Source organism: Centroberyx gerrardi, chromosome 17 (genome assembly GCF_048128805.1).
Source record: "Centroberyx gerrardi isolate f3 chromosome 17, fCenGer3.hap1.cur.20231027, whole genome shotgun sequence".
NCBI classification, from domain to species: Eukaryota; Metazoa; Chordata; class Actinopteri; order Beryciformes; family Berycidae; genus Centroberyx; species Centroberyx gerrardi.
The window spans coordinates 8,225,232-8,235,351 of NC_136013.1; the positions used below are offsets into that span (position 1 = coordinate 8,225,232).

At 42.6% G+C, this 10,120-nt stretch overlaps 1 protein-coding gene across 1 annotated transcript in view; it reads right to left on the minus strand.

The window, feature by feature from the left end:
- Positions 1-10,120, minus strand: part of tnika (TRAF2 and NCK interacting kinase a) — a 67,330-nt gene that overhangs the window by 30,431 nt on the left and 26,779 nt on the right. The window contains exons 3-9 of the mRNA XM_078289479.1: positions 8,211-8,267; positions 7,102-7,227; positions 4,543-4,653; positions 2,269-2,359; positions 1,630-1,760; positions 1,459-1,513; positions 221-299 (exon numbers count right to left, since the gene is read on the minus strand). Of these exons, the coding sequence (XP_078145605.1) occupies positions 221-299; positions 1,459-1,513; positions 1,630-1,760; positions 2,269-2,359; positions 4,543-4,653; positions 7,102-7,227; positions 8,211-8,267 (650 nt within the window). The remainder of the gene's footprint in view (positions 1-220; positions 300-1,458; positions 1,514-1,629; positions 1,761-2,268; positions 2,360-4,542; positions 4,654-7,101; positions 7,228-8,210; positions 8,268-10,120) is intronic.

Consider the following 10,120-nt stretch of genomic DNA (forward strand, 5'->3'; position numbering starts at 1 on the left):
TCCAAAAATCCAAAATATACAGAGTCTCCAGGACACATTCATCTATTCGTATCACAATCTATCTACATAAGCACGAGCCAAATAAAATGTTCAACAAGGTTATTTCAGCACCAGCATATTCCTGGGCAGATTATCCTGGTTTTGATAGTGTTTTTCTTAAGCAGATGTAAATGGACAAATGTACACAGCAAACATTTCAGTTATCAAGACAAACACTCACCATTTCTTCGACTTGAGTCTGGGGGCGGGGTTGCGTGGGATGAGGAAGAGCGCTCTCATTGGATGCATGTCACACAGCGCTGAAGAGTTAGGAATCATGTGAGAATCAGTGGTGAGTTAGGCAGAATGTGCTGTAGGCAAATTGCACTAAACATTATCGTGGCATATAGTCAAAGCCAGCCTGAGTTAGCCCTCACCTGATCAATACATGCTGCCAATACCGATAACAATCTAATAGTTTTACACACACACATACACACACACAAACGCACATTTAGCTCCTCTCTAATTATAGTCTCTCTTACTGTAGTTGGTCAGGATATTAGCTGCTGTACAAGAGAACATGAGTCATTAGAGTGACTCGCAGTCCTTTCTAAAACAGTAGAAAGGAAACATGTGGGCAGTGTTGTCTGTGTGATAACTCATCTCATCTAACTGTACCACTATATAGAAATATAGGTCACAAGCCCGTTTAGTTAAAATGGAACTTAAAAGGAGAATACTGGTGCCATTTAAAGTATATATACATATGTTTTTACTCGTTTACTCGTACTGCTTCCCCAGCGAACAAAGACGCCTCAAATAAGAAGAAATAAACGGGACACTAAAGTTTGTAAGACGACATGTTTTTGGGGGATAATTTCCTGGCGGAGACTTCCTTTTCTTCCTGTGTGTGTCAGGTGACTGACAGTAAGCACTGAGCAACGAAATCACAAACGGTGTCGGCGCTTGGTGAAAAGTTTTGACTACATCATATGTTTACAGTGTGACACGCACGCCTTGCTCATCCAATCAAAGAGCCTGAAATTCTGGTTCAGCGAGAGGTCTCTGAATTCTCAGAAACTCTCAGAAACAATGAAATAACAAAAAAAAAAAACAGAGAAACTTTGCCAAAATCAAATTAAGGGTTCATGTTCACTGTGATGGATTATCTATCTCGGTGGAAGTTGTTTCTCATATTGTGCAGAAATGATTGGCAGCAAATGGAAAGGAGGCACGGCCGGGACGATTGGCACAAACTTAAAAAAAAAACGGTATTATCCCTTAAGGATTTTGGGCAGCAGCCCAGCAATTTGACAACCAACTTTATATGAGCTCCACCGGCCTTCATTAAAATTATGGGAGAGTTGCATTGGCCTGGACTGAAAAAATAATTTATCCCTAAATTATGGTGATCTAGTGTAGAAGCAGTGAGACATGATGTGTAGCAGAGGTGTGGGTGATTGTCTGCGTACGTACGTGGAGCTCCTTCAGCCATCTCTATTGCTGTGATCCCCAACGACCACAAATCACTCTGGAACGAAAGAGACGCAGCGCATAAATACAGGGAGAGAGGAAGAGAGAGAGTGAGAGAGAGCGAGAGACCAAGAAAGAAAGAAATCTTCTGAGGACAACAGGTTGCTGAAGCACCTTGAAGTCGTACGTGGCGTCGGGGTTCTCGTCACAGGCGATGACCTCGGGCGCCATCCAATATGGCGTCCCGATAAACGTGTTCCGCCGTCCTACTGTCCGGTCCAACTGGGCCGACACACCGAAGTCCACTGCAGAGCACGCACACACACACACACACACACACACACAGTATTTCAGAACATAGTATAGAATGTGCCCAACTTCAATGCATGTGTATCTGTTTCTCTGTTTTTGACTGCAGGTTCTTGTGTGTGTGTGTGTGTGTGTGTGTGTGTGTGTGTGTTGGTGCATACCGGCGGGCTTTACTGAATTCCACAATGGACTGTAAACAGGAACGAATTACCAACCCTGCAATAGCTTGCCCGATTTACAAACACACAGACGCTTTAAAATCCCTCCCAACTGGGCTTTAGTGAGAGAGAGAGAGAGAGAGAGAGAGAGAGAGAGAGAGTCCCTTCCTCAGCAATCTGCTCTCCATGCAGTAGCAGAGGTAGAGAGAGATGAGTAGGCTGGTATTCAGTAAAAAAAAAGAAGAAAGACACACACACACACAGGAGGCATGTGAAACTTAATACCTCCTACTGCCCTCCCAATCCTAATGCCTTTTTGTCAAGCGGGGTTAGATGACGGACTGACCTAGTTTGACCTCTGCGTTTTCCGTCAGCAGGACGTTCTGTCCCTTGATGTCTCTGTGGATGACCTTGTGTTGGTGGAGATGAGTCAGACCCTGCAGAGAGTGACAGAGACACACGGTGTGAATGAAAGCCACCGGAGCAATGAGCAAAGATTATTATATAAACAGTTCATTTCCAAAACGCTACAAGCGAGCATCCGTTCAAGCCCTGTGTCGGTATCTGTACCCACTGACTCCCTGCATCCACACCCTGCTGAAGTGTAGCTGAACCTGACCTCTGACCTGCCTGTGGAGGGGGGCAAGGGAAAAGAGACTTTCCCTACAGGGATCAATAAAGTATCATATTATTAGTAGCAGTAATAGTAGTAGTAGTAGCAGCAGTAACAGTAGTCATAGTAGTAGTAGTAAAAGCAATAGCAGTAATAGTAGTAGAAGTAGTAGTAGGAGATCAATTTTGGAGCAAAAATAATCAGCTGAAGTTTATCATTCAATATTTCTAAAATATAGCCTGTCTGTAAATTAGTTATCTTTTTTTTTTACTGAAACCTTATGTTATCAACTATCCTTTACAAAAGGTATAAGTTATAAGTTGTTTTATTTTTTTATTTGTTTTCGTCATTTTGTAGGGGGGCTTGTCACTTTTTTCCCAAATGGCGGATATCTGATTTTAAAACGAAACCTCTTGCATTGAATTTAAAATGAAAGAAACAAAGAGGCAAGATACAGATGGAGCAAAAGAGACAAATGGGAAAGAAGGAGGAATGAAAAAGACACAAAGAAAGTTAAAAAGGACAGAATGGAGAGATGGGAGAGATAGAAGTAGAGACAGAAAGAGTAAAAAAGGACAACAGAACCACACAAAAAGAGGGACAGAGAGAGTGTAAAAAGGACAAAGGCCCGGGACAGAGGGGGGAGAGGGAGAGCAGAGACCACGAAATAAGACGAGAGAAGAGAGATGAGGGGAGAGAAGAAGAATAAAAGAGGATGACAGGAAATCGTTGTTGCCTCAGTTTGGAGCAGCACTGCGTGTAATTGACAAGATGTAGTGATAGTGCTTTCTGTTGGAGGCTGTAGCCCTTAGCACAAAAAGCTGCACAGATAGTAGAGATATGATGTGGTAGAGATTCACCAGGCAGATACAATTCATGACATTACATCACACTAAAATAATGATATCTTGGCAGGCAAACAACAGGTATTGCTATCAAAGAACAGGTTTGTGTCAATGAAAACATCATGAAAAACTGTGAGAATGCATAGAACAGATACCATACAGTACAGCTGTAATATGAAGCACAGTACTATCAAAAATACCATAAAAATATAGAATACATAGAATAGCAAACAGACAGAATAATAGAGCTACGAATGAAAATGTAAGAAAAACACTATAGATTTATTTTGGAAAAAACTCATTACCTAAAGTTCATCAATCAATATCTCTAAAATATAGGAGATCCCGTCAACAAGTGTCTTTTAACCAATGAATTAAGTGATCTACTCCTTTTAAAAAAGTGCCACAATTTGTTGTAATTTATTGTAGTTAAGAGAAAGTTTAACCTTTTTTTAAAAAAAAAAGAAAATCACCTATCATGTTTTTGGAATGAAACTCTTAAACTGAAACTCTGCTTTCTGCTCCAGATGACAGGGAATGGCTGCTTCAGAAAAATCTCTTCTTCTGTTTTCTAGTAACCAGCGGAGTGAGAGTTTAGCAGTAAAATAGCCACACCCAGTTCTATTTCACTACATCTGGAAAAGCAAAGGCAAACTCTGCAGTATTGATAAAAAAAAAATGTGTCTGTCTTTAGGTTCAAGACAACCATTGTGGGAATAAATCACTGAGATTTCCATTTTTATCTTTGATTATTTTCAATTTTTTTTTTTTTACCATACTTTTGTCAGTTTACAGAATTTGAGAAAACATTTTTCTACAAATCACGTCTGTTCTTTCCTCGAAACTTATTCTGAACTCATTGGTAAAAGGAAGTAAAAGTTCTTTGTTGTGAAAACCTACTTTCAACGATGAATCTTCACGCCTCGGCTGCTAATTTTCACACGACTCCCACAATCCTCTTCGCATATTCAGAAAGAACACGTCATTGCCACAAATGTGTGGTGGGGACTGTAGAGAAGCTCTGCGGTCTTTGAAACGTTCAAATAAACTACTACTGCTGATTCACGGTGGCCAGGTGCGGGACTAACGCACGCTGTGGAGTTTTAATAACTTTAATAATGTTTTTATAGATGAAGCATGACGTAGTAACGTGGACGCTCACCCTCAGGATCTCTCGGCAGATGTAGGCGGTCCACTCCTCCTTCAGAGAGTTGCCCTTGGTGTTCTTGATCAAGTCCGTCACGGAGCCGGCTCCACAGAACTCCATCACCAGCTACACACAGAAAACGTATTGATTATTGGATCTTATACAATGTGTAGTTTCAGCCAAGCAATCCGATTGGTCTAAGACGCGTTCCACTCATGCCGATAGTTCACATTAAGCAAAATCTTATGATAACTAGGGAGCTAGTTGACAATCTTCCGTCCTGCAAGATTATTTATCATCGATTAATCTATTGAATATTTTTTCAATTAATCGATTAATCATTTAGTCTATAAAATGTCGAAAATAATGACTGAAAATAAATAATTCCCAATACAAGTTCCCACAGCTCAAAGTGATTCTTCAAATTTCTTACTTACTTACTGAAATGGAGAAAAGCAGCATTTGTGAAGCAATAACCAGCAAATGTTTGGTATTTTTACTTGATAAATTACTGACACAATCAATTCAAATCGATTAATTTTCTGTCAATCAACTAATCGATTAATCAAGTAAGTTTCAAAACTAAATGTAATCATTTTATAAAAGTCATAATACCCAAGAGAACATTTCTAGTTTTTCCTAGTCGCATCACCAAAGTACTCAAACTTTCTCTTTATGGTTTTTATAGAACGGTTACCTACACATGTGCATTGACTGGAAGGTTTTCTTCCATGTGGTGTGCATGCATATGAAGAGAGCAGTGTGCGTATACACAGTTGCCATAATCACATTACTGTAATAGTATTAGTAATACAGGGAGCATAATGCCAGTTAACAGCACATACACATAAACAGTCTGCTTGAGGACTGACACACTGCACAGATATGAACAGCTGCATATATGTGTCTCTCACTCTCTCTCTCATATACACACACACACACACACACACACTCTCTCTCTCTCTCTCTCTCTCTCTCTCTCCACAAAGATGAGGTCATGAGATCACATGAAGCGACCAAGCCAATCTTTTGACCTGAACACAATCTGTCCCTCTCCTCTCCTCTCCTCTCCTCCTCCTCCCCTCCTATCCCCTCCCCTCCCCTCTCCTCTCCTCCCCTACCCTCCCCTCTCCTCTCCTCCTCCCCTCCTCTTCTCCTCTCTCCTCCTCTCTCATCTCCTCTCCCCTCCTCCTCCTCCCCTCCTCTCCTCTCCTCTCTCCTCTCCTCTCTCATCTCCTCTCCCCTCCTCCTCCTCCTCTCCTCCTCCCCTCCTCTCCTCTCCTCTCTCCTCCTCTCTCATCTCCTCTCCCCTCCTCCTCCTCCCCTCCTCTCCTCTCCTCTCTCCTCTCCTCTCTCATCTCCTCTCCCCTCCTCCTCCTCCTCCCCTCCTCCTCTCCTCTCCTGTCCTCTCCTCTCCTCTCCTCTCCTCTCCTCTCCTCCCCTACCCTCCCCTCTCCTCTCCTCCTCCCCTCCTCTTCTCCTCTCTCCTCCTCTCTCATCTCCTCTCCCCTCCTCCTCCTCCCCTCCTCTCCTCTCCTCTCTCCTCTCCTCTCCTCTCCTCTCTCCTCCTCTCTCCTCTCCTCTCCTCTCCTCTCATTCTCCTCTCATTCTCCTCTCCTCTGTTCTCCCTGCAGATTTGTGGCCAAAAGTTCAGCTGGTCAGTTCTGGCTCTCCTTCAAGCTCCCCTCATCATCACTCTGGATTAGAGGGAGAGAGGAAGCAGAAGAACAATAGGCAATCCTCCCTCATCGAGGTTACACACTTATACACAGACACACACAAACACACACACACACACAAACACACACATGCAGATATGTACATACACAAAAGGACGAATGTTGCTCACTTACTCACATACTTAAAGTACTGACACACACCCTCACACACACACAGAAGCACGTGTATGCACACACCATGCACATGTACACACACCCACATCCACACACACACACACACACAGGCAAAACAGGCAGCTGTTGAGTCAGGGGGAATTATGCAGGCAGTAGATCTGGCTGCTGTGTTTATATGCGTGTGTGTGTGTATGTATGTGTGTGTGTGTGTGTGTGTCCTCCTATTGTTGTGTGATGAATGTTACAGGATCAGAGAAGAGAGAGCTCCCTTAGATCACGTTAACACATGATTTATTGCAGCAGCCAGCCAACCAAACACTCACACCACTGATATCCTTTATATCCTTCACACACACACACACACACACACACATATATATATATATATACATATTCCAACGTGCATACAGACAAACCCATGCATGCTTGCACGCAGCACATGCACACAAAGCTGCAGTCACTGTGCGCATGAACAGACCACACACACACTCACTTCTGCGTCTTTGTCTCTCACACACACACACACACACACACAGTTACCAAACCACATAATGTAACCAAGACGAATGGAAAGTCAGTTCTTTCTGCTCTGCTTTGCATGGGATTCTCTGAAAGACTACGGCCATCTTTGTTCCTATCTCTCTGCTTCTCATGCACACACACGCATGCAGTCACACAGTCACACACACACACACACACACACACACACACAGTGTCGTACCCATAGCTGGTCATCGATGCCAGGAGGGTTTTTCTTGATGAAGGCTCCATAGTAGGTGGCGATGTTCCGATGGTGACTGTACTTCTTCAGCATGTTGATTTCTGCCTTAATCTCCTCTTCTTCATCCTGAGACACACACACACACACACAAGCAAAGGAATATATATCAACAAAACATTTTAATAGCATAATGACAGAGAAAAACGAACAGAGCTGTTGATGGATTTACATTTTGGAAAATATGAAACTGCTGAAAACGGTTGTTGTAAATCATGCAGCTGTGGTCCAAATTATCCACAAAATTACTTCTTAATTACTTTTGTTTAGTGGGTTATTGCCACTGAAATCAAAAGCAGTTGTTTGAAACGAGTTTTTATGGTAACAGTTGGTTGCTTAAAAATATAATTTCTCATTCATTATCCACAACATTAGAAAATTATGCCTTGATTACTTCCATTTAGTGTTAATCGGCAAGGAAACAAAGACACTTGTTTTAGTAAGGTGATTTGGCTCGTTTGCTTAACAATCTCATGTTTTTCCCTCATTTATTTTTAATTCATTAATTAACACATCCATTCATTAATCCATTGCTCTTATTTCGTAGTTAATTTATTCACTCACTTTATTCGTTAACAAAGCCGTTTGTTCATTCGTTTGTTCACTCATCTGTTCATTTGGTGATTCCTTCATTTGTATATACCTTTGCGTCATTTGCTCATTCCCTTACTGATTCATTCACCCCCTTATCAATTCATTCATTCCTCCAGTGCTTCATTGTTTAGCTGGCAGCTGAGTGCAGAGCGGGAGGCGTGAGGTGAGAGGATCTCTAAATATAGCTGAGATTCCCTCCTGCTTTACAGACACGCCTGAGACCACACTGCTGTCCTAATACCTCCAGCTAATATTACCATGGCAATAGGCCTGTCCTCATTTCCTCTCTGCCACATCACACACACCCGCGCACACACACACACGCCAGCACTGACTCATCGCTCATAATTAGATGACATGGACTACGGCGGTATAATCACTTGAGATGATTTGCTGTGCGTGGGTATGTGCGTGTGTGTGTGTGTGTGCGTGCGCATGTGCGTGCGTGTGTGTCTTACCCCAGTGACATCCATGACCTTGATGGCTGCCAGCTGCCCTGTCTTAACATGGCGACCCTGGAGAAAGGAGAAAGAGAGAGAGGGAGACAGCGAGAGAGACAGAGACACGAAAAGGCAGAGCAAGGAGGAAAGAGCAAGAGGGAGGAGAGAAGAGAGAAATATTAATGCTTTACAAAGAAGAAACCAGTTAAAGCTGCAAGGCAACACACACATTTGTACATCTTTCTTGTGTTCTTCTTCCTTGTTTTGAAAAGTGCTATATAAATAAAGTTTATTATCATTAGCACCATATTGCATTCAAAAATGAACAAGGCAACGGTAAACAGGACGTCCCCCACGAATGATGCAGTCCCTGTTACGACCACTCACTAATGAACATGTAACCTTGATTTGACTTGTAATTGTACCCCCCCCCCCCTTAGGTCAGTCAGCACAATTTTGAAAACGCCGGAGCGCAGTGGTGAAGATGCAGCATTCCTCCTCAAGTTTCATCAAACTTCGATCAGCGGTGTCTGAGATATCGCTGGTGACGTGCGGATAAATGAACAAACAAACAAATAGAAGAACACCAATCCTCAGACCACGCTATATAATATCTAGGCTAGGCAGAAGCCCGAGGGAGCCGAGGAGCCGGGAGACCGGGAGCTAAGGGCCGAGGAGAAAAGCCCTAGTGGTCGGTTTGCAACGGAGCATCTGTTGCTGTGATTCGCTGATGAAGCTAACGGGGCTGGAGAAGCTAAACCACTGACGGCTATTACTTCCACCTCTCTGGACTTGACTGATTAGCATGTTACAGTCTGAGAAGAACAGCTTAGCAGCAGCACAAACAAACAGATACAGATTCTCACACACATACACAGGCATGGATACACACACACACACACACCAAACAAGGGCAGGACTGTTTTCCTAGTGGAGTTGTTATAAACCAGATGGTATTAAGGGCCTGGGCCTGAGGTGCCTCCTGAGGGCTTTAGTCGAAGGACCGTTCTGATAATGAGAGCTGGAGCCAAAACAGAAGCCAGGGACACACTAGGAATGCTACAGTAAGAACAGATAGGGATATTGACGATAGGAATATTATGGCTGTTGTCGTTGTATCACACTCATTCACACGAGCAGGCAGGTGGGGGTTCGGTGTCTGTCACGTGGCTGTTGATGGACACGTGTGCTATAGCTGTAACCGGGAATCAGACCTGTGACCTTACAGTTACGGGACAGTCTCTGTAACCATTATGCCCCCCTGCTGCTAGTCATTAGTCATTTTCACTGCTTCACATCCTATTTTTACATCATTTTAACAGATCAATTGTGCCCACAGGCTCGCCAATACTCACTTTACATGATGAATAGCTCGTGAATAGCTGGAGTTTATTCGATAGACATTCAGGTATTAAATGCAAAATAATGTAGACAGATAGACTGTTGCTTTCAGATGTTACAACATAGAAACTGGTCAGCGGTCATTGGAACTGTGATAAAACATCCATTAGGAACAGTAATAGAGGTTTTCATTCATTAAGACCCTTACTGCTTCAATGTGGGTCAAATTCTAAAACGGAGTGTTATTTAAAAAGTTCATTTCCAAAACGCTATATACATTTTGGATAAAATAAAATAAAAAATACCTGAGGTACATCATTCAATATTTCTAAAATATAGAGGATTCAGTCTGGAAAAGTCTTATTTTGTTAACAAAGGACTTCACTTGCTTACTATCCTTCAGAAAGCATCGCAATTTGTTTTAATTTTGTGCTAGCAATCATTTTGTAAGATACTGTTTTCAGATGGTGTGTATCTCCTTTCAGAACAAAACTCTACACTTCCACTTTTGGTGGGTTTCCACAAGACATGTCCAGCAGCATGTTGTCATTAGCCGAGGTCCCTGAGTGAGGAGAGTTTAAAGTCAC